Source organism: Mesocricetus auratus, unplaced genomic scaffold (assembly GCF_017639785.1).
Source record: "Mesocricetus auratus isolate SY011 unplaced genomic scaffold, BCM_Maur_2.0 Super-Scaffold_100025, whole genome shotgun sequence".
Lineage (NCBI taxonomy): Eukaryota > Metazoa > Chordata > Mammalia > Rodentia > Cricetidae > Mesocricetus > Mesocricetus auratus.
Window position 1 is genome coordinate 25,595,237 of NW_024429206.1, and position 27,427 is coordinate 25,622,663.

At 51.5% G+C, this 27,427-nt stretch overlaps 1 protein-coding gene and 1 long non-coding RNA gene across 5 annotated transcripts; one reads left to right on the top strand and one right to left on the bottom strand.

Moving 5' to 3' along the window:
- On the top strand, positions 1-11,177 carry Rhbdd2 (rhomboid domain containing 2). 3 transcript variants are annotated; one of them, XM_040731685.1, is made up of 4 exons: positions 1-276; positions 3,344-3,751; positions 5,409-5,517; positions 10,080-11,177. In XM_040731685.1, exons 1-4 carry the CDS (start codon positions 99-101, stop codon positions 10,426-10,428), a joined length of 1,044 nt encoding a protein of 347 aa, XP_040587619.1. In that variant the 5' UTR covers positions 1-98; the 3' UTR covers positions 10,429-11,177. The 3 variants fall into 3 exon arrangements, with proteins under 3 accessions (XP_040587619.1, XP_005080423.1, XP_012976272.1); XM_005080366.4 differs by lacking the exon at positions 5,409-5,517 and adding an exon at positions 6,424-6,574 and having other exon boundaries at positions 9-276; XM_013120818.3 differs by lacking the exon at positions 5,409-5,517 and adding an exon at positions 6,424-6,574 and having other exon boundaries at positions 145-276; positions 3,351-3,751.
- On the bottom strand, positions 10,874-27,427 carry LOC121134067. 2 transcript variants are annotated; one of them, XR_005871084.1, is made up of 2 exons: positions 27,347-27,427; positions 10,874-11,970 (listed from the first exon to the last, which is right to left on the bottom strand). It is a non-coding gene; the product is annotated as an uncharacterized LOC121134067 (long non-coding RNA). The 2 variants fall into 2 exon arrangements; XR_005871083.1 differs by lacking the exon at positions 27,347-27,427 and adding an exon at positions 17,777-18,215.

Sequence of the window (27,427 nt, forward strand, 5' to 3'; positions counted from 1 at the left end):
GGCTTTGCACAGCTGCCGGTGGAGACCGCGGCAGGTAGGCGGAAACTGCCGAGGCGGGCGGGGAGCGCCGAAGGGGCGCGCAGGAACGTCTGGCGGCCATGGCGGCCCCAGGGCCCGCGAGTCGCTCCTGGTGCTCGTGTCCCGAGGTGCCCTCCGCCACGTTCTTCACCGCCCTGCTCTCGCTGCTGGTGTCGGGGCCCCGCCTGTTCCTGCCGCAGTCGCCTCTGGCGCCTTCGGGGCTGTCGCTGCGCTCCGAGGCCCTGCGCAACTGGCAAGGTGAGCCGCGCCCGGGCGGGGATGGCGCGCTCCCTCGGCCCGGGGACCCCCACGTGCCCCTCACTGCCAGCAGACCCCCAGCCTCCGTGCCCATCGGTGCTCTCCACACTGGAGCTCAGGCATGGCTTGTCCAAAGCCTCACCGTCGTTTTCGCCAGCTCCTTCCCCTACCCAGAATTGCCCCCATGCATGTCACCGCAGACCCGTCCGTCCCTTCCTGCGCCCCTCAGGGTCATGCATGCAGACCCGCACCTGCCGAAAGGCCTGAGCCAGCCCCGCAGGAGCACAACAAGCGGCTCTCACCTCCATCGTGACCATGGGACTTCGTCACTTGTCACACACACACACACACACCCGTGAATGGGTTTTCCTCGTGAGCCTAGAATTTCCTGCTGCGTCTTTCCCTTAATCCCCGACTAAGGAGGAAAGGGGCCGTATTCTGCCCCTGATAAAGTATTTGTTTCCTCAGGGCAGATAAATTCCTCAGCCCAATTAAGTCTGTAATCATCCTTTTGTACAAGACAGCATTCCTGGTCTTTATTTCTTTCTCATTGTTTCCTGGGAAATCCCTGTTGCTCCCGATGTAATCCTCACAGCGATTTCATGACAATATTAAATTGCCTCTGTTTACCAGAAATTGAGACTGAACACAGAGAGTCACGGAGCTAATGCATCATAATATTGAGACGGTAACCCAGCTTTTTGTTTTTAGTATGCTGTTTAGAACTAAGGTTTGGATATATGATTCCCATGTTTTTTTTTTGTTTTTTTTTTTGTTTTTTGTTTTGGTTTTTCGAGACAGGGTTTCTCTGTGGCTTTGGAGGCTGTCCTCTTGTAGACCAGGCTGGCCTCGAACTCACAGAGATCCGCCTGTCTCTGCCTCCCGAGTGCTGGGATTAAAGGCGTGCGCCACCAACGCCCTGCTAAAACTGAAACTTTTTGATTTGTGTTGGATACATGTAGCACTTCTTACAGTCAGCTAAGTGCCGGCCAAGATGAGGTTCACACCCTCTTTTTTTTTTTTCATTTGGAACAGGGTCTTGCTATTTATTTAGACCAGAATGGCCATACTCACTGAATAGTCCAGGCTGGCCTCAAGCCCGTGATCCTCCTGCCTCAGCCTTCTGAGTCCTAGGACACAGACCTGCATCACATCACATGGGCTTAGCCCTGTTTGTGCGAGTGTGGGATTCATGAACGGGTAGAGATACGGGACCCTTGGAGGTCTTGGGTTTGGCCTGTTACTTCAGTGAGGCGATTGCAGCTGTGAGGGTGTGCACGTTGGATTTAACTGAGCCCAGGCAGCCCTGGTTATAATAAACCAAGATGCCCTCAAGTCTTACACTCCTAAGGACACTGTCACTTCCTCTGTCTCTCCTAGGTTAAGGTTTCAGCCCACAGAGGTAAGTAAATTAGAGAGCCAGGCGTGGTAGAGTGTGTCCTTAATCCCAGCCCTCGGCAGACAGAGGCAGGTGAGTCTCTTATGAGCTCGAGGCCAGCCTGATCTACATAGTGAGTTTGAGGCCAGCCAGTGATACATAGTGAGTCTCTGTCTCAAATAAACAAACAAAAAAAGTACATTAGAGCCCTGTAAGGTGGCTCAGCAGGTAAAGTCACTTGCCACCAATCATTAGAACTGCAGTTTGGTCTCTAGGACCTACATGGTGGAACGGACTCCTTCAGGTTTTCCTCTGAACTCCACAGGGGTGCTATGGACCCCATTCACGCCATCTCGTGTACCCACAAATAAATAAAGATACATTTTTAAAATTATATATGTTAGTAATAACTTTTATTTAGAAAAGATAAAGGTATAAACCAAATAGGATGGCAGACGCTTGTAGTCCCAGCTCTCAGAGGCTGGGGCTGGCCAGCCTGGGGTACGTATCAAAACCTTGTCTCAAAAAAAAAAAAAAGAAAGAGAAGAGAAAAAAAAACCCAAAAAGGCCAAGTATGATAGTATGATGACTTACAGCTATAATCCTGACTTTCAGGAAACAAGAGCCACCCTGGTCTATATAGCAATTTATAGGCTACATAGTGAAACCGTGTCTCACGACAGAGAGAAGGACTTTGCTATCTCATGGCATATAAACCTTGACTCACCTGTAAAACTGGAAAAGCGCTCTTAGAAAGGACTTGTAATTTCTCTGTATTGTTAATGGTAATGCCATAGTCCTTATAAACCCAAAATTATTCATGATTCCTGTTTTCTGCCCCTGAACAGCCTCTGGAAGGAGAGGCCAGAATTATAGCTGAGGAGTCAAGCATGCTCTGTTAAGTGACACTCGGTCTACCCCAAAGCTGTTACAATTAATGAACCCTCAGACTGCCAGTCTAAACTCTGAGGGCTGCAGAGATGGCTTAGCAGTTAAGAGAGCTTGCTGCTCTTACAGAGGACCCAAGTTTGGTTCCCAGCACCCACACGGGGCAGCTGCCAGCTCCAGGGGACCCAGCGCACTCTACTGGCCTCCGTAGGCACCTGTGCACAGGTGGCATGCAGACACACACACACACACACAGAGCAGATCTTTAAAAGAAAATCTAAGATAATGTTATAAAGCATTTGGCAAGTTCAGAAAAAGCTATCTTTTTCACACATAGAAACTGGTCTTGACAGCCTTTGGTCCAGGGCCAGGAAAGAATGGAGACTACATTATATGCACATACATGCTTTGAGTCATGAGCATTGCCCCTGATAACCCTGGCTCCAAGGCCAGGAAGGAACGGATATTGTTATATCCTTAGGCCCTGAATGGGGAACACTACTCTTCACTTTTCCTGTTCTGTTTTTATTTATTTTTGAGACAGGGTCCCGTGTAGACTGCTGGCTCCAAACTCACAGTGTAGCCAAAAATGACCCTGAACTCCTGAGGGCTGGGCCCTCGGCACCTCCACTTCCTGTGTGCGGTGCCGGAATGGACACTGGGACTTTGCTAGGCAGGCAGGCACCCTGCCCACTGAGCTGCAGCCTCAGCCGCGGGGCGCCCGTCCCAAGCTGGCCTGGGGCTCAGCTGCCCTGGTTGGAGCAGCGCTGCGTTGCACCGTTAACTGGAACCCATCCTCAGTTTACAGGCTGGTGACCTACATCTTCGTCTACGAGAGCCCTGTCTCCCTGCTCTGCGGCGCCGTCATCATCTGGCGCTTTGCCGGCAACTTTGAGAGGACCGTGGGCACCGTCCGCCATTGCTTCTTCACGCTGATCTTCACCGTCTTCTCCGCCGTCATCTACCTGTCGTTCGAGTCCGTGTCGTCGCTGTCCAAGCTGGGGGAGGTGGAGGACGCCCGGGGGTTCACCCCCGTGGCCTTTGCCATGCTGGGCGTCACCTCGGTGCGCTCCCGCATGAGGCGGGCCCTGGTGTTCGGGGTGGTGGTGCCTTCCGTGCTCGTGCCCTGGCTGCTGCTGTGTGCCTCCTGGCTCATCCCTCAGACCTCCTTCCTGAGTAACGTCTCTGGCCTTCTGATCGGCCTGTCGTGTATCCTTTCCGGAAGGGCACTGCCGAGAGACGCTACGCCACAGGGCAAACCCTCGTGAGGGTTGTGGGGGGCGTGCCAGGTACACGGTCTCAGGCTCTTACACAAGCAGTCTGCGTTTGGCTCCAGCTTGGAAAACCTCGGAGCCATGGGCAGCTCTCCTCCGCTCCCTGGTCCAGCACTCATCAGGAAAATGCAAATATGGTTGCCTGCTCAGGCCAGCTCAGCACAGTCTGTTAGCAGTTTAAGCTTAATTATACTGGCCTGACCTTTTTTTTTTTGTAAACTGAGGTGTAATCTACTCAGCTAACTTTAGTGTGAAGCTTCACGGGAAGAGGGCCAGGAAGATGGCGTTGTCAGTAAAGCATTTGTGCAAGCTTGAGGACAAAAGTCATAGCCCTGGAACTTAAACCCGGGTCCCTGTGCTGCAGAGGTGGACACGGGCCCACCAGCCTCACCTAGTGTGATAAGTTCCAGATCAAGTGAGAGACACTAATTCCTGAGGACCAACACCTGGCCTCCGCACACAGGCGCTCACACAGTGTTCATTGGAAGAGTCGAGACACCTGGAGATGTTCGTGAACCAGTTAAGAAGCAGACCTGGGCTTGATGAGATTTTTGTTCTGTTTTTGCTGGGTTAAGAGTATTAAGCTCAGGCCCGGCGTTCATGGCCCACGCCTTTAATCCCAGCACTTGGGAGGCAGAGGCAGGCGGATCTCTGTGAGTTCGAGGCCGGGCTGGTCCGACAGCCTCCAAAACAATACAGAGAAACCCTGTCTCATAAAACCAAAAAAAAAAAAAAAAAAAAGAGTATTAAGCTCAGGGCATTGGGCATGGTTAATAAGCACTCTACCACTGAACTACACCCCAGCCCTTAATTTTCTTTTTTCTCAGAGGGAAAGGGGTTGTGTAACAGGGTCTTGTTATATGGCCCAGGCTAGGCTCAATACCTCAGTTTCCTAACTATTAGGATTGTTGTCACTCACCACCATATCTGGTTCCACACCCCAGTTATAAATTTCTTGGTGTGCACTTTTGTTTTTAGATTTATTTTTACTCATGGACAAGTCTGTGGACATGTACACCTGCATGCTGGCATGTGAGGAGGGCCAGAAGAGGGCGGCGAGCCCCCTGGAGCTGGAGTACAGATTGTGGTGAGCTGCCGTGTGGGCGCTGGGAACTGAACTTGGATCCTCTAGAAGAGCAGTTTGCACACCTAACTATGAAGCCATCTTTAGATTCCCCTACCCTCTAAAGGTAACTTCTTTTTGAGACAGGGTCTCACTATGTAGCCCTAGATGTCCTGGAACTCTCTATGTAGAGCAGGCTGGCCACAAACTCAGAGGTCTCTGCCTCCTGAGCGCTGGAATCAAAGGTGTGGGTGTGTACACCACACTGAGTTTGCCTCTTGTAGTTTTGGGGCAAGGTGTAAGATAGGGCAGTTGGGTCTGGAGCTGACTGAGGCAGAAGACTGAAGCCAATCCCCCAGCTTCTAGAGTAGCTAGGATTATAGCCTGATTATTACCATAACTATCCATTTTAGGCAGGGCTGGGGATCCAATGTAGGCCCTGTGATATATCAGCCTGGTCAAGTTCCTACATGGCCAGCATTACCCTTATCTAGCAATAAGGGATTGAGCCTCCTTAACTTAGGAAATGTTTTGAACATTTGCACAACACAAATGGAACATTCTGCACCTGGCCTGACCATAATCGAAGTAAGAACATGGATGCACCCAAAATACTGTGTACAATCACCTCAGGCTATGTGAGTACAGGTGAAATGTAAGTAGGTTTGCCATGCATATGCAAGTGTTCAAATAACCCCGTAAGGCCTGAGATATTTCACCCAAATTATTTTGGTAAGGAATACTCAACCTGTACTTACCCCCTGCTGCAGGCATAAAATAGATGCTTAGTGGATATTCATAAATATTTACTGAAGGGTGGCAAGTAAGGTGGCCCTGTGGTAAAGGTGATTGCTTCTAAGCCATGTGCATGTATACACATACAGAATAAATGTTTGTTGAAGGATATATGGAACAGGCTCTAACCTTTGTAGTTATGGAGGCAGTGGTGGACCAAAACAAAGATGGTGACTACATGGAGAAAATGCTTCTTCCAGAGATGCCATATTGAACCGTGCCATGGTGGTCCATGCCTTTTAATCCCAACACTCAGGAGGCAGTGGCAGATAGATCTCTGAGTTCAAGACCAGCCTGGTCTACAGAGCTACACAGAGAAATCCTGTCTCAAAAAGCCAAAAGAGAATGACTAGTGACCCATGGCAGTGGTCGGGAGGCCCAGGAGGTACATTGTGAATTCTTTTTGTTTTTGTTTTTGTTTTTTTGTTTTTTTTGATACAGGGTTTCTCTGTGGCTTTGGAGGCTGTCCTGGAACTCGCTCTGTAGACCAGGCTGGCCTCGAACTCACAGAGATCCGCCTGCCTCTGCCTCCCGAGTGCTGGGATTAAAGGCGTGCGCCACCAGCGCCCGGCTCCATTGTGAATTCTAACGCACACCACGCATTGTCCCTGTGAGGTGTGTGGCTGGGGATACCCACGTCTCTGCAGAGACCGATGCGCATACCTGTGCCTCCCAGGGGCTGGGTCCTCAGGGCGCGTCAGCTGCCTGTGTCTTGCTGCCTTCAATTTTACTTAATACACCCGCCTCAGATGGACTCACCTACTGCTACTCCCTCGACCTCTCTGAGCGAGTAGCTCTGAAGCTTGATCAGAAGTTCCCCTTCAGTGCCATGAGGAGGGTTCCCCTGTTCAAGTACATCTCAGGTTCTTCTGCTGAAAGAAGAGCAGCACAGAGCCGGAAGTAAGTGATGGAGCCCCCGCCCGTTTGGTCATTGCTGGGGTCCAGCCCAAGGCCTTTCCCAGGCTAGTCAGGTGCTCTGTCACTGTGCTGCCACCCACCCCCGCCGTTGGTTTTTTGAGTCAGAAACCCAAGGTCAGCTTTGAACTTGGGAGGCTCTTGTCTGTTCTTCTCAGATAGCAGGCTGTAGATTTAATCCCACAGCTGGCTCTCAGTCTCATTCCAAGAGCAACTGCAGAGCATGGTAAAGGGTGTGGTTCATCTTGGTTGGTTCATCTTGGAGGGTAAAGGAGGGGGAGCACAGTTTCTCAGCTCTCTGCAGTGAAGGGTTGTAGTTCTAGCTCAGCACCTGCCTAGAATCCCCCAGTGAGGGGCTGGGGTGTGGCTCAGTGGTAGAGCACCTGCCTAGAATCCCCCAGTGAGGGGCTGGGGTGTGGCTCAGTGGTAGAGCCCCTGCCTAGAATCCCCCAGTGAGGGGCAGGGGTGTGGCTCAGTGGTAGAACACCTGCCTAGAATCCCCCAGTGAGGGGCTGGGGTGTGGCTCAGTGGTAGAGCACTTAATCTAATCCATGGGAGGCCTTGGGTTCTAGCACTGCAAATAAGGAAAGAAAATCAGTGTACAAATTTCTTCTGAACCCTGCTGCTGCCCTGTGTGAAAAGGAACCAAGCATGAGTGGCAGAAGACGGACACTTGCATGTACTTCTGAGCAATTCGAGAGATAATCGTCTTAACACTGCTTAGTCAGCAAATGCTCTCCAGGTAGCACTGGGCTATGGCAGTTAGCCATGCTTGGACAGTCTGCTCAGTAGGTGACAGGGCAGGAAGACCTGAAAGGAGTCTCTTAGCTCCCCCAAAGGAAAGTGTCTTAGCTCCCTAATAAGAGCAGGTAAGACTGACTTTTTTTTCCAGTCCAGGCTTGTTTGCTCTTAAAAACTGCTAGGCAAGCGCCAGAGCTTATGTGTCCTCACACCTTCTTTATAGAGAAGGCTAAAGAGGACATGTGTTCCCAGGTGACAGTCCAGGAAGGAGCCTGCTGTGACCTAGGGTCTCCTTCCCAGCTCTGACTGCGGGGTGTTTCCACTCCCAATGTCCGCAGCAAGCTTGGTTGAACTGGAACTACTTGGTTTGGGTTCTGTGCTATTTGGTGTGTGTGTGGGGGTGTGGGTGTGGGTGTGTGTGGGTGTGTGGGTGGGTGTGGGTGTGTGTGTGGGTGTGTGTGGTGTGTGTGTGTGTGTAGGGGACAGTGTGTGTGTGTGTGTGGGTGTGTGGGTGTGGGTGTGTGGGTGTGGTGTGTGTGGTGTGTGGGTGTGGGTGTGGTGTGGGTGTGGTGGGTGTGGTGTGGGTGTGTGTGTGGTGTGGGTGTGTGTGTGTAGGGGACAGTGTGTGTGGGTGTGTGTGGGTGTGGTGTGGTGTGGTGTGTGTGTGTGTGGTGTGGTGTGTGTGTGTGGGTGTGGGTGGGTGTGGTGTGTGTGGTGTGGTGTGTATGTGTGTGTGGTGTGGTGTGTGTGTGGGTGTGGTGTGGGTGTGGTGTGGGTGTGGTGGGTGTGGTTTATCTGTGGACAGAGTGTCCATAGCCCAGTCCTTCCTCAATAGCTGTTTAGCCAAAATGGCCCTGAATTTCTGATGCTGCTGCCTCATCTCAGTGCTGGGGATTACAGGTGTGCACCAATATGCTCGGTTTATGTAGTACTGGGCATGGAACCCAGGGCTTGTTCCTTTTGAGCAATTTTTAAAGCTGAGGAAGAAGCAGGGCTTGGGAGGCACTGAGGCAGGAGGATTTGGAGTTGGAGGCCAGTCCGAGCTACAAAGTGAAAGCCACCTCCGTTCACCACATCTGCAGAAGGCAAGGGCTGTGTCCGTGGCTAGCGGTAGAGTGTGTGCCTAGCATGGTCCGTGGCTAGCGGTAGAGTGTGTGCCTAGCATGCGAGCGTCCCCTGTGTGTCACAAGTCCTAACTCACTCACTCAGTCCTGGTGGATGCAGCTGCCGCGGGGAGCCAGAAGGACTTCTGCTCTGAGTTAACTTGGCTGCTGGGAAGGAGTGAGGCGGGTACCCTTTGTGTCCCTCTCTTCCCTGTTCCTCACGTGACTGGTGGGAGCTCGTTGCCAAGACTGGCTGCAGGCACCAGAACAGAACATGATGTTTCCGGTGTCCTAACAGTCACCTAGAGTATTACGACAGGACACCTGAGCTGCCGTGTGGACAGTTTTGTCTCTGGGTCTGTAAGGACATCTGCCACCAAGTCTGAGGGCCTGAGATATGTCCCTGGTACCCACATGGTAGAGAAAGAGCTGACTCCTGAATGTTCTCTGACACACGCACACCCCAACCACCCACACAGAGAAACTACACACATACATACAAGCACGCATGCACACACACACACACACACACACACACACAAATAGAAACTCATTTTAATAAGAAAGTAATACACATCTTTAATCCCAGCACTCGGGAGGCAGCAGCAGGTAATCCCTGTGAGTTTGAGGTCTGGCCGGTCTACATAGAGAGTTCCAGGCTGCCTAAGACTTTAGTGAGACTCTGTCTCCAAAGAAAAGGAAAGGGAGGGAGCTGTCCCAGGAGCTGAGTGGGCTAGTGAGCTGGGCTGGAGATCAGGGCTGGACACGTACTAAGCAGGTCTCCACTGAGCCACGCCCCAGCCCTGTATTTGTGTGGGAGCTCACCAACCTAGTTGGTGACACGGCTCCTAAAACTGAGGTGGACTAAAGTCTCATGCGATAGCCAGCTTCTTTAACAACAGGCAGTTTATACCTGAGGGCTAAGAAGAATCATGAGCAAGGTGTTCAGTCACAGGGACAAGCCACGCGTGGCATTTTTCCATGGAGGCATGGGTAACACCAGCTGATGTGGCTCACTGCTGCCTGCTACACCTGGGAGGAGCATGCAGACAGAGTCCAAGGGTAGTTCTGTGTACTGAAGAAACTTGTCTCACAGTACTCAGAGTTCTCACGTGTTCCTACATGCGTGCACTCTTACCTAGTACGCATCAATCCCTAGATTGGATCCTGAGCACTACACAGGTGGGGTGTGGTGACTCATGCCTGTAACCTAAATGTTCTGGAGGGACAGGGAGGATCTGAAGTTCAAGGTCATTCTTGGGTTTTTTTGTTTGTTTTTTGTTTTTCGAGACAGGGTTTCTCTGTGGCTTTGGAGGCTGTCCTGGAACTTGCTCTTGTAGATCAGGCTGGTCTTGAACTCACAGAGATTCTCCGGCCTCTGCCTCCCGAATGCTGGGATTAAAGGCGTGCGCCACCACTGCTCGGCTGTCTCAAGGTCATTCTTAGCTACATTGATGATTGGAGAAAGAGACATGTACATACACCTGCCCCACCTCCCACTTCCCCTACCCCTGCCAATCGATCTTCCTCCTCCCCTGAAACCTGCTGCTGGCCGTGGCCCCATCCATGCTGTCATCTCGGAAAATGACATAGTGTGCCTTGTCCCTGCCAGCAGAATGACTGTTTCTTCTCTTACTCCTTTCCAGGCTGAACCCTGCACCCGGCTCCTACCCCACACAGAGTTGCCACCCTCATCTGACCCCAAGTCACCCTGTCACCCAGATGCAGCATGCCAATAACCAGAAACTAGCCTCCTGGCCTCCCGGTCACATGCCCAGCCTGCCTCCATACCAGCCTGCTTCTGGCCTGTGTTATGTGCAGAACCACTTTGGTCCTAACCCCAATGCCTCCAGTGTGTACCCAGCTCCTGCAGGGACCTCCCAGGGGCTACAGCCTCCCTCCTCCATCAGTTGTCCTGGCACTGTGTATTCTGGGGCCCTGGGTACCCCAGGGGCTACTGGCTCCAAGGAATCATCCAAGGTCGCCATGCCCTAGCCAGTCTGCAGAAAAGGCACATTGGGCAGAGAAAGGTCTACCCGAGCGAGGAATGTCTTAAGAGTTATTTATTGAAGCCAGGGCGTGCTGGCCTGTCATCCCGCTGCTTGGAAGGTCAAGGTCTGTCTGGGCTCCAGAGCAGTTTCAAGGCCAGCCTAGGCTGTGTATATCACAAGACTCTATATTAAAACTAATAAAAATAGGTGGGCCTGGGGCACTGTGGTAGAGTGTTTACCTAGAATAGTCATCAGCTCCACAAAGGAAAAAAAAAGGATTATTTATTAAATACCTCTGTTGAGTACTTCCATAAATGTCCCTATATATCTGTGTCGTCTCCCCTCAAGGCAGCTCTATGAAGTAAAGTTTACTGGCCCAGCTTTCAGACACAGGAAATAAAACTGGGTGTGGCGAGCCATGCCTGTAATCAGCTGTGATCAAGGCGGGATGGGACGTTGAAGGTCGTCCCCAGCTACTAAGTGGGTCTGAAGCCAGCCACCGCCTACGTGAGGAGTAGGACAGCCTGGGATCCCATGGAGTCTGAGGCTCTGCAACCCCTGCTGGAAAGTGCGGTTGTCATCGGCACCCGTGGGTCCTTGCTGGTGTCTGGTGTGCCTGGGACAGTCTGTGACATCGTCTTCCCCTCCAGCCCTCCCTGTCCTGACTTCTGCCAGGCAGTGGTGACCTGCAGCAGCGTGCTGGTGGTCCTTGCTGTGAGTTAACCTTCATATAAACCAGCCTCCAACCTGCCAGTGGTGTGTGGGTTCTTTGTGTCGGTCCGGGGTGGGAAGTGATTGGAACAACAGGAATGGGTGCGGTGACAAAAAGGACCCCTGTGCTCAGGGATCGGCGGCGGTGGGGGCCTGACTCGGGAAGTGGGTAGAAGACGTGAGGAAGAAATGTGTATGATCAACCCGGAACTGGGTACAACAAGGGGCTAGCCTGGGGCAACTTAGACTCTGTCTCAAAAAACTTGGGTTTTGTTTTGTTTAATAAAAATAAGCGGCTATGGTGGCACATGTCTTTAATCTTAGTACTTGGAGGTGGAGACAGCGGATCCCTGAGTTTGAAGCCTTCCCAGTCTACAGACAGCTCCAGGACGCCCAAGTGCACTCAGTGAGACCTTGTCTCTGAAAATACAGGAGTTGAGGAGAGTGGCGCCTGCCTTCTCCCACAGCACTCAGAGGCAGAGCGCTCGGGCAGATCTCTAAGGTCAGCCTGGTCTGCGTGACCCGTCCTGGAGCTGGGCGTGTGGCTGGTGGCAGAGTGCATGTCTAGCCTACGAGTGGCCCTGGCTTCCACCTCCAGCACTGGGCTGGAAAGCACGCTACTTGCTCAGGTGTTTTAGAATGTAGCACAGCATTCGCTTCCAGGAGCTGCTCTGGGCTGCATCGGAGGGGTCCTAGGTATTCCAATACAGATGACTTCCTGCCCCAGACTGCTCCTCCAGAGACCGTAGTCTGAAGATGGGCACACCCGACTGTCCTTGTGAAACTCAAGCCAACAGAAGCCAGCACGGCGTGACTGAAGATGGAACTTCGTGATCTGGATAAGGAAAGTGAGTTCACAGTCAAGGAACCAGGTGCCCAGGTGGCATCTAGGCTTCAGTGAAGACACAGCTGGAATCTGATAGGACCCAGAGCTTTGGGCTCCAGCCATACCTGGCATTTTACCTGTAGTGGCGCCTCCTAAGTACAGACATGTGTGCTCCTAGGCATGGTTCCTCCCCCTCCCCCCCCTCCAGACCCAGAAAGGGTGTGATAGGTACTTGTAGTGTGGAGAGGTTTGTGTGTCCATGGTTGGTTTCTCTGCCTTCCTCCATAAGGTGGCTCACTGGATACAGCTGCAAATGCCAAGCACCATGCTTCCCTGGCAGCAAGGCTATAAGAATTGTGGGATCATCTTGGATCCCCCCGCCACTGGCTTTCCTAATGGGCTCCCAGTATGCGGAAGACTCGGTAGCAGACAGCAGCAGGGTCAGACTCAAACTTCCTACACCAACTGCCCTGCACTGACTTGCTGCCCCTAGACCTCTGTTCCCTGGACGTTTCCATGGTCTGGAACCAACACACGGGCAACCTGGAGCTAAGCCAGAGTGTGTCAGTCTGTTTCTTAGAGCCTGCCCGTAGGCTGCCATTGACTTGCTCTGCAGGCAGCCTTCACCTTGCATTCACTGCAAATCTGCCTCGCCTGGGCTCTGGGCTGCAATCTCAGAGAATGGAGTCTTTCCTTCTCTAGGTCCAAAAGCAACACCTGGATGGGGGTGAAGGGGGGGCGGCGAGACTTGCAGTCTGACCTGAACTATAATTTGTCTCTGTGGATAGCCTCCAGCTGCATGGATTCCACAAGACCCCCTAGGGCCTGTGGCATCCCAGCCCTCTCCTATTTGCCAAGTCACGTGTCCTGTGGCTGACCCCAGGCTGGGGTCAGAGACATGCCATGAAAACATGTGCAGGGCACACGAGTGCAAGCCTGTCACTCAGTGTTTGTCAAACAAAAGTCTGCGTGACCCTGCCCGGGCTGCTCAGAACAGTGAGGAAATGGATAAATAAAAAACTGTTGGCTGGGCGGGCGGTGGTGGCGCACGCCTTTAACCCTAGCACTCGGGAGGCAGACGCAGGAGCATCTCAGTTTGAGGCCAGCCTGGTGTACATAGCGAGTTCCAGGACAACCAGGGCTACACACAGAAACCCTGGCTCAAAAAATCAAAAAAAAAAAATTGCTGAAAGCTGGGGAGGTAGCTCAGTGGGTAAAGTGCTTGCTGGCCAAGCCTGAGGACCTGACTTCGGATCCCCACACTCCATTAAAAAACAACAACATACAGAGGGAGTTCCAGGACAGCCTCCAAAGCCACAGAGAAACCCTGTCTCAAAAAACAACAACAAACAGGCATGACCATGTGTCCCTGTAACCTAGTCCTTTGAGGGAGATTCCTGGAACCAGCTGGCTGGCCAGCCTACCCAGAACTGTGAGCTCCAGTTTCAGTGAGGGGCCCCGAAGGGTGAAGAGCGATTGGAGGTACCCTCACATCACCCTCAGGCCTCAAGTGCCCACATTGGTGAACACGCCTACAAATGCATGAACAAACGCATGTACTGTCGGGTACAAAAGAATTGTCAGGGGGTTGGTGGTGTAGCTCAGTGGTATAGGACATATCTAGCAAGGTCAGTTTCGGGACTGGAGAGATGGCTCAGTGGTTAAGAGCTCTGGCTGCTCTTGCAGAGGACCCAGGTTTGATTCCAGCACCACAAGAGAGCTCACAGCTGTCTGCAACTCCAGTTCCAGGGGATCTGAGTCCCTCACACATACGTGCAGGTGAAACACCAATGCACATAAAAAAAAAAAAAAAGCTCAGTTTCATCCCAGCACTGAAGGGGAAAATAGAATTCACCTGATACAGATGCCTTTAATTCCAACGATAAGGGAGGATGAAACGAGTTTTTTTGTTTGTTTTGTTGTTTGTTTGTTTTTTTAAAGATAAGAGTGAAGGTTATTCTATTTTATTTGCATTGGTGTTTTTCGGGCATGTCAATGTTGAGGGTATCAGATTTGTAGCTACGGGCAGTTGTGAGCTGCCATGTGGGTGCCGGGAATTGAACCCAGGTCCTCTGGAAGAGCAGTCCGTGCTCTTAACCTCCGAGCCTTCTCTCCAGCTCCTGTTGTTTGTTTTTTCAAGACAGGATTTCTCTGTATTGTTTTGGAGCCTGTCCTGGAACTTGTTCAGTAGACCAGGTTAGCCTCGAACTCATAGAGATCTGACTGTCTCTGCCTCCTGAGTGCTGTGATTAAAGGCATGCGCCACCACTATCCAGCAAAACAGGAGGATTTCAAGAACCAGAGATTCGGGGGCTTTCTAACTCTTGCAGGAAAGGAAAAACCTTGACCTCCGTTCCCTCGCTGCACTCAAACCTCTACCCCTCAGCCCACATCCCCTCCCCAGCCAAGGCAGGACCAACCAGCCAGGATGCTTGCAGACTTCCACTCGCCCAGCCTGCCAGCTGGGGGCTGCAGAGCGGCAGACTCGTGCCCCACAGTCGGCCTGTCTTCCCCAGGACAGGCAGTGCTCTGGGGCTGCTGGAGGAGAAGTCCCAACCCCTGCTCCAGCTTCAGACACAGGGAAACCGATCTCCCGATGGAGAATACAAGGTAAGGGAGACAGGAGTTGAGCCAGTAGCCAGAAATGGTAAGGCAGGCATGCAGTCAGGGCCAGGCAGGCAAGAAGGTGGAGAGAAGGGAAGCCAGCCAGGTCCAGGCTCAGGCAGGGGACCAGGCAGGTGGGAGACGAAGCCTTGGACACATGACTGTGGTCGCACGCGATGGTGACAGAGCTGAAGGTCTGGGTTATCAGTCTTGGAGTCAAGGCCTCCTTCCTGTCTATAGGTACCTACTGCACACTCAGGTGAGTGGCATTGTCAGCCTGGCCAGAGCGAAGCAGCCTAAGGCTGTTCCCTTAGTCAGTGAGGGATCTACAGTCATGCAGAAACCGCATCCTTGCCAGGCAGTGGTGGCGCACGCCTTTAATCCCAGCAGAGGCAGGCGGATCTCTGAGTTCGAGGCCAGCCTGGTCTACAGAGCGAGTTCCAGGACAGCCTCCAAAACAATACAGAGAAACCCTGTCTCGAAAAACCAAAACAAACAAACATAAAAGCAGGCTGAGCAAGCCTGGGGAAGCCAGCCAGTAAGCAGCTCTCTCCATGGCCTCGTATCAGCTCCTGCCTGCAGGCTCCTGTCTCGCTTGAGCTCCTGTCCTGACCTCCGTCAGTGATGGACAGCAATGTGGAGGGTTAGCTGAGAACCCTGTCCTCCCCAGCTTGCTTTTTGTTGTTGTTTCGAGACAGGGTTTCTCTGTATTGTTTTGGAGGCTGTCCTGGAACTCGCTCAGTAGACCAGGCTGGCCTTGAACTCACAGAGATCCTCCTGCCTCTGCCTTCCAGGTGCTGGGGTTGAAGGCGTGAGGCACTGTCTTGTTTGTTATCCTGGCAATTTACTGGGACAGCCTGAGCTTGAAGATTCACACACTTGGTTAGAGCTCGGTTTCTTCAGCCCACAGGAGCTCTCCACACAGCTCACATAAATGTCAAGGCCCACAGCACCCAGAAGCCTGAGGCCTGTCCAGACGGTGCTCGGTCTTTCAGACTCATAGGCTTTCTCCCTAGCCCCCGCCCTCCCGCCCCCACCATCTCACTTACTCTTCCTCACTCCCTGACACACTCATTCACCCCACAGCATTCCACTGGTTCATTCCCACACCCTGACACACTCACATAGTCCACACTTCATCCCTCCCTCACTCCTTACACACTCCATCACCCCACCCTCCCTTTATCCTATTCGTCCCCTCATCTAGTGCATACAGACTCCCTCAGAGCCCGTGAACCCCCCAGCTCACCGAGGTCTGGTTCCGGTTCAGCCTGGCAAGGGCAACAGGAGGCCTAGCTCGGGGAGAAGTCACTGCCTCCCCCGGGGTGGGACACAGCCGAGAGCTGTCAGCCAGGCCTGACCTGACAGTGCCATAGGAGACCACGCAGGGCCAGCAAGGAGTGGCCCAGGGTGGCAGGCCATGTAGACCACCCCAGAGGCTTAGGCTGGATCCCTTTTGTGTCAGAGATCATTGTGAGGTTTCTCTACTTGTCCTCTTGAGGACCCTACAGGGGCCGGGAGGCTGAGCCCAATCTCCCACGACTGTCTAACTCTTTGGGTCACACACTGCTGGCTGACCTAGGTGTTCACACACAGAAATGTCTGCCAAGGGAGAGTCAGGCCTCACGAGGGGAGCCTGCTATGGACCAGCCGCCCCTCTGTCCTGGTGAGTGGCCGGGACATGGGGCATTCCTGTGGCCAGCGGGGCCCGTGTGTCTCATGCTTGTTCTTCCCTGTCCTACAGGTGTGACCCATCAGCTCCCCCCCCAAAGGTTCGTATAAAGATAGCCTTCCAGGGGAGCCCCAGAAGGACAGACTTCAGGTGGCACACCCGCCTCTCTTAAGGAACAAAGTTTGTCATCAGTCCCAGTGTCCCAAGGGGCCTACCAGGGAAGGACAGCTGCCTGTTGTCTTGATGCCCATGCACGCACGCACGCACGCACGCACACAGGTCAGGGGACATCGCAGCCCGTGGCTGTTCTCCCCGGAAGGGAAGTCTCCTGAGCAGTGGACGAGCGGCCTGTCCATGTGTACCCTGTCATTACCTGGTGGCAGAGATGGAAGGAGGGACAAGGGAAGGCTCTGGACCTTTCCAGGGGAGACTTGGAGAGAGCGAGTGAAGACCTAAGAACAAGCTGCAGTCGAAATCCCTGGGAGCCCAGGAAGCAAAGGGGAGAGTGTGGGTGTAAACTGTGCCCTGCCAAGAGTCTTAATGAGGGAGCAGGGCGCTGACAGTCCAGTGCCCACACCAAACAGAATCCCTCCCTCCTTCCCTGCCTCCCTCCCTCCCTTCTTCCCTCCCTCTTCCTCCCTCCCTCCTCCCTCCCTCCCTCCCCCCTCCCTCCCTCCCACCCTCACTCTTCCTTCCTTCCTTTTTTCCTTCCTCCCTCCCTCCCTCCCTCCCCTCTCCCTCCCTCCCTCCCACCCTTCCCTTCTCCTGTGCTGGGGTTGGAACCCAGAGCCTCACACATGCTATGTAAAAGTTTTACCACTGAGCCACACCTCCAGCCCTATTTTCACTTTTTTTTTTCTTTTCTTCTTTCCCCCTCCTCCCCGCGACAGGGTTCTGTATAACAACCCAGACTGTCCTGGAACTCGCTCTGTAGACCAGGCTGGCCTTGAACTCAGAGATCCGCCTGCCTCTGCTCCAAATGCTTCAATTAAAGGCGTGTGCCCAGCTTCACTTTTCATTTTTAAGAAAGGGTCTCACTAAATCGCCCAGGCTGTTCTTGATCTCACTCTGTAACCCAGGCCGGCCTTGAACCTGTGGTCCTATTGACTCAGAGTCCCGAGTAGCTGGGACGACAGGCCTGCACCAACAAGCTAGTTTAGAGAGCACTTCTGGAGACAATGAGATGGCTGACTTCCCTTTTCTTCTTCCTTCCTCCTGGAAATGTCAGTTTCCAGTGCCGAGTCTCAGGTTGGCACTGACTGGCTCTCCCTTCTGCAGACTGCCAAATCTGGCTGTCATGTTCCATTCCAGGGGCCCACATGGCAGAGGTTGTTCTCTGACCTCCGCACACATGCCTCAGCATGCATGTGTACATGTGTATCTCTCTCTCTCTGTCACACACACACACACACACACACACACACACACACACACACACACACACACACACTGTAATTCTTAAAATTTGTTTTAAAAAAGAAGAAATCACTTCTGCAGTAAAGTGTCCTTCCAGACTTGATCTGGGACATGCATGCTTACCCATCACTGGAACCCTCTGCTGGGGTCCGGCACTCTTCCAACTCTGAAAACACAACATGGCTTTAACCCTGGCCCTGCCTGAACCTCTTCCTAGTGTGGCCCAGTGCACTGGGTCCTGAATGTTAGGGACAAAGTTGCCTGTGTGCAGTCCCAGCCACGGAGCCTCAGTCAGGATAAAAGCGGAGGCTTTCTCCACAGGCCAAGCAGTGGGCCCTGCCCTTCCCACGAGCTCTGCACCTGGGGCAGGCTCAGGTTTCCTGAGAACCACGGACTTGGGAGTCAGATTGCAATGTCCCCAATGGGAGAGTGGGGCCGGAGCTCAAGTGGCACTTCACCCTGGGAAGCTCTGGGCTCTGGGCTTGGATCCAGACCTGGATATTGCCCATCCCCCTCTTGAGCTTCAGAAAAGGTAGTCCAAGGCTGGGCGCAGCTCAGTGATAGTGTGCTTGACCAGCACTCGTGAGAACCGATGTTCAATGTCCAGTCCTGGCAAAAAAGGGGAGGGTTTGTTTGTTAGTCTTAAGTTTTTCAGTTGCATTTATGCATGGGGGCGCATGTCACAGGTTGCGTGTGGAGGTCAGAGGACACCTCCTGAGAGTTGGTTGTCTCCTTCCAGCATGTGGGTCCTAGGAATCAAATCCCGGGTTACCAGGCTTCAGCCCATAAAGAAACAAAAGTTTAGATGGGGCCAGAAAACCTGGCTCCATTCTGCCCGAGGAGGCGCTGCGGGGTCCCTGTGCCTGTTTCCAGACCTGAGAGACAGAGGCACATGTCTCTACAGATGACCCTAATGAGCTTCAGGGAAGAAACTTGGGCCATCAAGGCAGGGTTTGTGACATTATCTCCCTGGGTGATCCAGGCTGGTTAGGGAACTCTCAGTAGGGGAACACACACACACACACACACACACACACACACACACACACACACACACACACACACTCACACACACTCACACAATTATAAACCCAACTTGACTATGGAAGCTCATCTTGACTCTCTGTGCTTCTCTCTTCTCTGCCCTTACCACATTGGGTCTGGGTGAACAGAAGATTCCAGAAAAAGGAAGAAGGATATGGGGTAAGGAGAAAGGAAGAAAGAGAGAGAAAAGGATGGGGGAGGGGGATGCTAAAGAGTCTACAAGATAAAGAGATAAAACGTCAGGACTGTGGACAGTCAAAGCGGTACAGGCCAGGGTTGGAGAGTCGGCTCGGTGATCAAGGGCACTCACTCGCTGCTCTCGCAGAAGGCCAAGAAGACCAGAGCTCCATTCTCAGCACCCCTGTTGGGTGACTCACAGCTGCCTGTAACTCCAGCTCCAAACTCCAGCTCCAAGGGATCTGAGGCCCTCTTCTGGCCTCTTCAGGCACTGTACACACACACACACACACACACACACACACACACACACACACACACACACACACACACACACACTAAAAAAGTACATAAATGCAAGCCGGGCGTTGGTGGTGCACGCCTTTAATCCCAGCACTTGGGAGGCAGAGCCAGGTGGATCTCTGTGAGTTCGAGGCCAGCCTGGTCTACAAAGCGAGTTCCAGGACAGCCTCCAATACAATACAGAGAAACCCTGTCTTGAAAAACCAAAAAAAAAAAAAAAAAAAAACAAAAAGAAAAGAAAAGAAAAGAAAAAAAAAGTACATAAACGCAAATCTAAAGTAAAAATGTTGCAAGCCAGAGCCAAATAAATCCTGGACTGTTTTCAGAAAGCCACGTCTACTCACACTTGTGTCTGATCTAACATCCTTGTGACTACCAGGATTTCATAAAATATCCTTTGCAGACCACGACCTTTCACCAATCTGAAAGCTAAGGATGCCATCAGATTGTGTCTGAAGCCTATAGCAGTTTCCCTCACCTCAGTAAGCAACCCATTTATAGTTGTGTTTGCTTGATACACTGACAACTTCTTTCCTTCCTTCTTTCTTTCCTTCTTCCTTCCTTCCTTCCTTTCCTTCTTCCTTCCTTCCTTCCTTTCTACTTTCTTTCTTTTTCCTTTTCCTTTCTTTCTTTTTTTTTTCTTTTTTGGTTTTTCAAGACAGGGTTTCTCTGTGTAGCCTTGGCTGTCCTGGAACTCACAGAGATCCGCCTGCCTCTGCCTCCTCGTGGTTGGAATTAAAGGCGTGCGCCACCTCCCAGCCCATTGTCTCATTTCTTTTTTACGTAGCTAATGAAAATCACATGTAACCACTTCTACACTGGAACGAGGAATTTGAGGTAGTCAGAATCTATGTTCCCAGGCCACTTGTATTTGGCTCTGGAATAAATGAACAAATGATCTCTTCGAGGTGAAGTCTGTGATTTTAAATTGGCTGCATGGAGAGAGAGCAGCTTGCCACCACGCAGTCTTCTGGGTTCTCAAGAGGAGCCATCTGGATTCCAGCCTGGGAGAGAGGGGGTCACAGTGACTTCTCTGCAGTGTAGAAGGACGTCACGTTATTGGCTCCTGGTGGGATGAGGGAAGGCAAGCCTAGGGGCCTATGATGGGACTTTCTCCAGCTTCCTTGTTTTCCAGCTTTGTCACTGACGGAACATTGAGTCCTGGCCTCCCAATCCTTCCTGCCATGATGGATGGTAAGCCAAAATAAATCCTTTCTTTTTTTTAATTATTATTTTTTATTTAGGTTAGAAACAATCTTGTTTCCCATGCCAATCCCAGCCCCAATAAATCCTTTCTTAAGTCAGTTTTACCAGGTGTTTAGTCACAGCAGCAAGACAAGGAACTTTTACACCGTTCTGCACTGCCTTATCCCAAACAGTACCGTCAATTATTATTTATTTAAAAATTACAGTGTGTGTGTGTGTCTCTGTGTGTGCAGTGTGTACATGTGTCTGTGTGGTATGTATGTGTGTCTGTGCTATGTGTGTGTGTATGTGTGTCTGTGATGTATGTGTGTGGTATGTACATGTGTTTGTGTGTTATGTATGTGTGCCTGTGATGTATGTGTGTGGTGTGTACATGTGTTTGTGTGTTATGTATGTGTGCCTGTGATGTATGTGTGTGGTGTGTACATGTGTCTGTGTGGTATGTATGTGCATCTGTGGTATGTGTGTATTTGTGTGTCTAGGGTGTGTTTGTTGGTCCATGTGTCTGTGATGTCTGTGTGTGTTTCTGTGTCTGTGATGTATGTGTGTACATGTGTCTGTGTAGTATGTATGTGTGTCTGTGGTATGTGTGTATTTGTGTGTCTGGGGTGTGTGTGTGTGTGTGTGTGTGTGATAACATCTGTGAGTATTGATTCTTCTCCTTCTACCATGTGGGTTCCAGGGATTGAACTCAGGTTTTTAGAGTTGCCGGCAAGTGCCTTTATCCACCTAGAAATCTCAGCGTTCGCATTCCTCTTTTTTTAAATGTGCATGGTGTTTAGTCTGCATGTATATCTGTATGAAGGAGTCAGATACATTGGAACTTGAGTTACAGGCAACTGTGAGCTTCCATGTGGGTGCTGGGAATTGAGCCCTGGTGCTCTGGAAAAATAGTTGCGTCATCTCTGCAGTCCTGACATTCATCTGTTTTTAAGTCTTTCTCTGCTGTCTCAGGTTTGAGCTCCTCCTCCACCTTCTAGGTGCTAGGATTACATGAGTGCCACCACACGCAGCTCTCTTTTATTTCCCGTACCTCCTGCCACCTCCTGCCACCTCCTGCCACCTCCTGCCACCTCCTGTCACCTCCGCTAATTCTTCCTGCACAGGAAGGGACTATCTGTGACCAGAGCCTTCGACTCATTCGTAACTTAGCTCCCGGTGTCTAGCATGGTTCTGGCTCTTTCATGCATGACCCAAAGCTGGCATGTGACAAAGATTGGCTGGATGAACACGGTAACTCACCGAGCTGTCACATCAGTCCTGTCCGTTAGTATTGCTACTGCACCCATTTTCATAGAGCAAAACGGGGGCACAGAAAAGCAAATCATTTAAGATCCCATAATTGAGAAGTCAGGATTAAGGGCTAGGGAGATGGCTCAGGGGGTAAGAGCTCCTGCTGTGCAATCATGAGGACCTGAGTTCAAATCCCTAACATCCACAGAAAAAGCTAGGCATACAAACCCAGATTAAAACTGAGGAGTAAAGGCAGACAGATCTCTGGGGCTTGCTGACAACCGACCTAGCTCCAGGTTCAGTGAGAGCCCTGTCTCAAAGGAGAAAGACGAAGAGCGGTAGAGCAGCACCTGATGTCCTCCTCTGGCCTACACATGGTGTGTAGGTGAGCGCCTGCACACACACACACACACACACACACACACACGTGAACATGCATAATGTGAACACACAAAGTACATGTACACATGAAGTGAGGATTAATCTGGGCATAGTGGCTTTCCCTTGTGATCTCAGCACTCAGGGGCTGAGGCAGGGAGGATCACAAATTTAATAAGACCCTGTCTCAAAATAAAAAGTGAAAAAATTTCTGTGATACGTTCAACAATAGATCATCACCTGCCTAGAATCCCCCAATGAGGAGCTGGGGTGTGGCTCAGTGGTAGAGCCCCTGCCTAGAATCCCCCAGTGAGGGGCTGGGGGATGGCTCAGTGGTAAAGAAGACTGGATACAATCCTCAATATTGGGGGTAAGTGGAGACAGGATAAAGTGGAGTATGGCGGCACAAGCTTTAATATCAGCGCTCAAGAGCCTGCGCTAACAGGATCACACATTCAAGGGCATGACGTAGTAAGAGAAGCTGTCTCGTCTCATAAACAAAACAAAAGATAGCAGAGCGCTAGTCCTGGCTTCAGACCACTCTGTCAGGCTGCTGGGGCACAAGAAGGATGTCAGCATTACTAGAAAAGTCTGTGGAGCCCAGGCAGAGCCAGAGTGGCTGAACCTGAGTTTTCTGTGTCCCCTCCGGGCCTTCCAAGCCTGTTGCAGAGGCAGTGACCAACAGTATTTTTCCCGTCAGTAGACTGGGGCTGGATAGAAGTTCTAAGAGAGAGATGCAGAGGCCCCTGAGTAGCAGCTGTTCAAGACAGGGAGAGTCATACAATGAGCCAGGGAGTTGGATGTGAGAAGCTGCTGTGTCATTTCAATCTGGGTACAAGGTAGGTGTGTGTGTGGTGTGTGGTGTGTGTGTGTAGTATGTGTGTGGTGTGTGTGTGTAGTATGTGTGTGGTGTGTGTGTGTAGTGTGTGTGTGTGAGTGTGTGTGTGTAGTGTGTGTGTGGTGTATGTGTGTGTGTGAGTGTGTGTGTGTGTGCGGTGTGTGTGTGCGGTGTGTGTGTGTGGTGTGTATGTGATGTATGTGTGTGTGTGGTGTGTGTGGTGTGTGTGTGTGTAGTGTGTGTGTGGTGTATGTGTGTGTGTGTGTGTGTGTGTGTGTGTGTGTACATTATGTGGGAGGATGCCAGGCAAGCATTACTGAGTTACACCCCCGTCCATCCTTGGGAATTCTAGGCAAATGTGACTTTGTGTAATTGGTCCCTGGACAGGAACAAAGAGTTCCTTGCCCGGCTCCCAAATCATCTCAGAGCCAAGGGGAAATCCATGGCCAGAACCCAAGTCTGGAAATCTTGGTCCAAAAGAGTCTCGGCATGCCTGCGAGGACTGTGAACCCGTCGTTCCCAGTTCATCGTCCTGAGAAGGACCACGCAGGGGTGTCTCCCTGGGACAGCTGTTGGCAGAATGGGAGCATTGATCGTGAATTTGGGGCTGGGGCACAGACACAAGCGTATCAGAGGCCACCATGGTGAAGGCTGGATGGGGTTTGGGATAAGAAAGGGAGCCATCAGCCTGTGGGGTTGGTCAGTAGACAAAGACACACTCCAGCCTGGAATTCTGGGAACTCTGAATGCGAACTTGCCCAACCAAATTATTAAAAAAGGAGTAGTCATCAGTAATTTGTTAAAATATGTTGACCTGGCTTGCCCCACTCTCTCTCTCTCTCTCTCTCTCTCTCTCTCTCTCTCTCTCTCTCTCTCTCTGTCTCTCTGTCTCTGTCTCTGTCTCTGTCTCTGTCTCTGTCTCTCTCTCTCTGAGTTGGAGGCCAGTCTGATCTACAGAGATAGTTCCAGACAGCTAAGGTTACATAGAGAAACTCAGTCTCAACACACACACAAACACAAAAAAATAATAAACAAACAAACAAATACATAAGAAAAGTAAATTTTCAAAAGTGAATGTCTGAGTCAGGCGACTTCACATTTAGCTCACATTTTGGGAGGCCAGGAATCTACACATCATGGCACAGGGTGTGGCAAGTGTTTCATCACACTTGATGGAAGTGCTGTTGTACCCCTGACTATATGGTCCTCTCTCTGTCTCTGTCTCTGTCTCTGTCTCTGTCTCTGTCTCTGTCTCTCTGTCTTTCTGTATCTATCTGTCTGTCTGTCTCTGTCTCTCTGAGTCTCTGTGTCTCTCTCTCTTTCTCTCTCTCTCTCTCTGTCTGTCTCTGTTTCTCTCTCTCTCTGTCTTTCTGTCTCTGTCTGTCTGTCTGCCTGTCTCGGTTTCTCTGTGTCTCTCTCTCTTTCTCTCTCTGTGTCTGTGTCTGTCTGTCTGTCTCTCTGTCTTTCTGTCTCTCTCTCTGTCTGTCTTTCTGTCTCTATCTCTCTCTCTGTCTCTGTCTCTTTGTCTCTGTCTCTGTCTCTCTCTCTCTGTGTGTCTCTCTCTCTATCTCTCTCTCCCCCTGGCCCTGGCCGCCAGTCATCTCCTTAAGTAGCTGAGGGGAGCTTCTGGACTTTTGGTCCTCCTGCCTCCACCTCTCGAGTGCTAGGGTTACAGGCTTGATCCAGTATAAAGCAGACTTGGGGTTTATGAAAAAGAGACTTTTAATAGAATAGGACCTCATCCAGAAGAAGGGGTTCAACAGGAGGGGTAGGAGGATTAGAAGGTAATGGTGTATGATCAAAGTATATTATGTGCCAGGTGGCTGGTGGTGGTGCACACCTTTAATCCCAGCACTCAGGAGGCAGAAGCAGGTGGATCTCTGTGAGTTCCAGGCCAGCCTGGACTACAGAGTGAGTTCCAGGCCAGCTTCCAAAACAATAAAGAGAAACCCTGTCTGAAAACACCTCTCCCAAAAAAGAAAAGAAGAACATACACTGATCTTGCAGAGGACCTGAGTTCAGTTCTCAGCATCAGTGTTGGGAAGCTTACAACTGCCAGGAACTTTGGCTCCAGGGAAACCAACACCTTTTCATGAGCTCTGAGCTACACACACACACACACACACACACACACACACACACACACACACACACACACAAGTAGTAAAAATAATCTTAAAAGTGGGGGGGGCTGGAGAGATGGCTCAGAGGTTAAGAGCCCTGGCTGCTCTTCCAGAGGTCCTGAGTTCAATTCCCAGCAACCACATGGTGGCTCACAACCATCTATATTGAGATCTGGTGCCCTCTTCTGGTGTGGATGAAAACAAAGCACTCATATACATAAAATAACCAAACAAATATTTAAAAAGGGGGGGCGGGATTCTAGGCCTTGGTGGCGCACACCTTTAATCCTGGCACTCGGGAGGCAGAGGCAGGAGGATCTCTGTGAGTTCCAGGCCAGCCTGGTCTACAGAGCGAATTCCAGGGTAGCCTCCAAAGCTACACAGAGAAACCCTGTCTCGAAACAACAACAACAACACAAGGTGAGTCTGGTGGGCAGATGGACAGACAAAACCAATCTCCTGGAAGAGGCCGCAAGCTCAATGGAGCCTGTGCACAGGGTTAGACGTGCTGAGCCTAACGCAGAGCCAGGAGGATGCTGTCCGGAAGAGATGTAAGCATTTTGAACTGGGAGAAGACAGAAAGAAAGGGACAGGTGTTCCAGTTCCGTGACTTTCGTGTTAAGTGAGAAGAAAATACTGAAGCAGTAGAAAAATGACCTGTTTGAAGACAAAATTATCATTTGTCAAAAGAAAACAAAGACAGAGCAGGTCAAAGGCAGTAGGTGCACAGCTTTAATCCCAGCACTCGGGAGGCAGAGGCAGGCGGATCTCTGTGAGTTCAAGGCCAAGCTTGGTGTACAGAGTGAGTTCCAAGAGAGTCAAGGCTGCATAGTGAGCTCTCTAAAGAAAAGAGAGAGAAAAGAAGTAAAGGGAAGGACGGGAAGAGAGGAAGGGAGAGAAGGAAGGAAAAAAGGAGGGAGGGAGGGAGGGGGAAGAGATAGTGGGAGGAGTCTCTGTTGCCGATACAGGGTTAGGAGAGGAAGGACTGTAGGCAGCTGGAGGGGTCACTGGTCCCCTGTGCTGCTCTGGATCGGGTGAGAACCATGGACTTGACAAGATGGGATCTCTGTGGTTTTCAGGGAGGACATTGGTCATTCTGGTGGCAGCTCCAGGACCAAGTCTGGACGCAGCCCTTTGCCTGGGAGGGGGTGTATCTCAGGTGAGATGTCTTAAGCCACACCCTCGATTTCCTCCCTCACACCACACCTCTCTGGTTCATAAAGGGCCCTGGAGGGGCTTAATTCCAGGGAAGTGGAGACAGCCGCTAGTACAGGACCTGCCACTGCTGCTCGGCTCTGCCTGGAGGTCTCACACCCCTAGATCGTCAGGTGGGTCCCTCCTCAGCTCGGGAAAGGGACAGCATGGAATGGGGAGGAGTCCGAGCCCCAGGAGCTCCTGCAGTCTTGTCCCTCTGATGAAAGCCTGGTTCAGGGGACCAAAGCTAAGCTGGGGTGACAGTAGTTGTGTGCTCAGCACCCTCCCCACAACTCCTGCCATAGTGGGAGAGGCAGAAACTGAGGGAGGCCCTTATGCACCCAGCCTGGGTTTGGAGTGGGAAAACCGTAGCTGGGGATGCTGTGTGACCCCAGGTAGATGCTGCTGCCTCTCTGGGCTGTTTTCTCTTCTGTAAAATCCATCTCTTTCTTGCATGTGGATAATCTCAGCATTAAGTTTATGGTGGCTGTGGATTCCCCAGCCTCTTCTATTTTTCATCCCACTGACTCTACCTTCAACCCTCCATACAGTTGTTCTGATTTCCGGACACAAACCCCAAAACTAAGGGCTGTCAACTTTGAGTCAGGGCTTTGTGGGTCACAGAACCTCCAGAAGATATTGGCTCCTTCCTGGGGTCAGCCAAGTAGGTGTGACCGGTGGAGGAAAGGGCTGTGAGTGAGATACGTAGCTGGCCTGTGCAGGCCTGAGCTTCCTAGCCAATCCCCAAGAGCCTGGTGGGTAGAGGGAGCCCAAGAGTGTTGTCGGGCTGCAGGGTGAATTTGGGCCTGGGAAAGTCACTCTTATTTTTCTAGCTCTATACCCCCAGGGCCACACACACTCATAATAAATATATATAAAATACATGCAGAGACTGGGGTGTGACTCAGTGGTAGAGCTCCTGCCTAGAATCCCCCAGTGAGGGGCTGGGGTGTGACTCAGTGGTAGAGCTCCTGCCTAGAATCCCCCAGTGAGGAGCTGGGGTGTGGCTCAGTGTCAGAGCACCTGCCTAGAATCCCCCAGTGAGGGGCTGGGGTGTGACTCAGTGGTAGAGCACCTGCCTAGAATCCCCCAGTGAGGACCTGGGGTGTGGCTCAGTGGTAGAGCACCTGCCTGGAATCCCCCAGTGGGGGTGCAGGGATGGGGACGACTGACTCAATCTCAGAGTATTTTACTTACCTAGCAGATGCAAGGCCCTGGGTTCCATCCCCAGTACAGAGAGCTGGGGCTCCGCAAACAAGACCCCATCTTCAAACCTAG

Coding starts and splice junctions, on each gene's coding strand:
- Rhbdd2 (XM_005080366.4), top strand. CDS start 99: ATGGCGGCCCCAGGGCCCGCGAGTCGCTCCTGGTGCTCGTGTCCCGAG. Junction 3,752..6,423: donor CCTTCTGATCGGCCTGTCGT/GTATCCTTTCCG, acceptor CACCCGCCTCAG/ATGGACTCACCTACTGCTAC. Junction 6,575..10,079: donor AGAGCAGCACAGAGCCGGAA/GTAAGTGATGGA, acceptor ACTCCTTTCCAG/GCTGAACCCTGCACCCGGCT.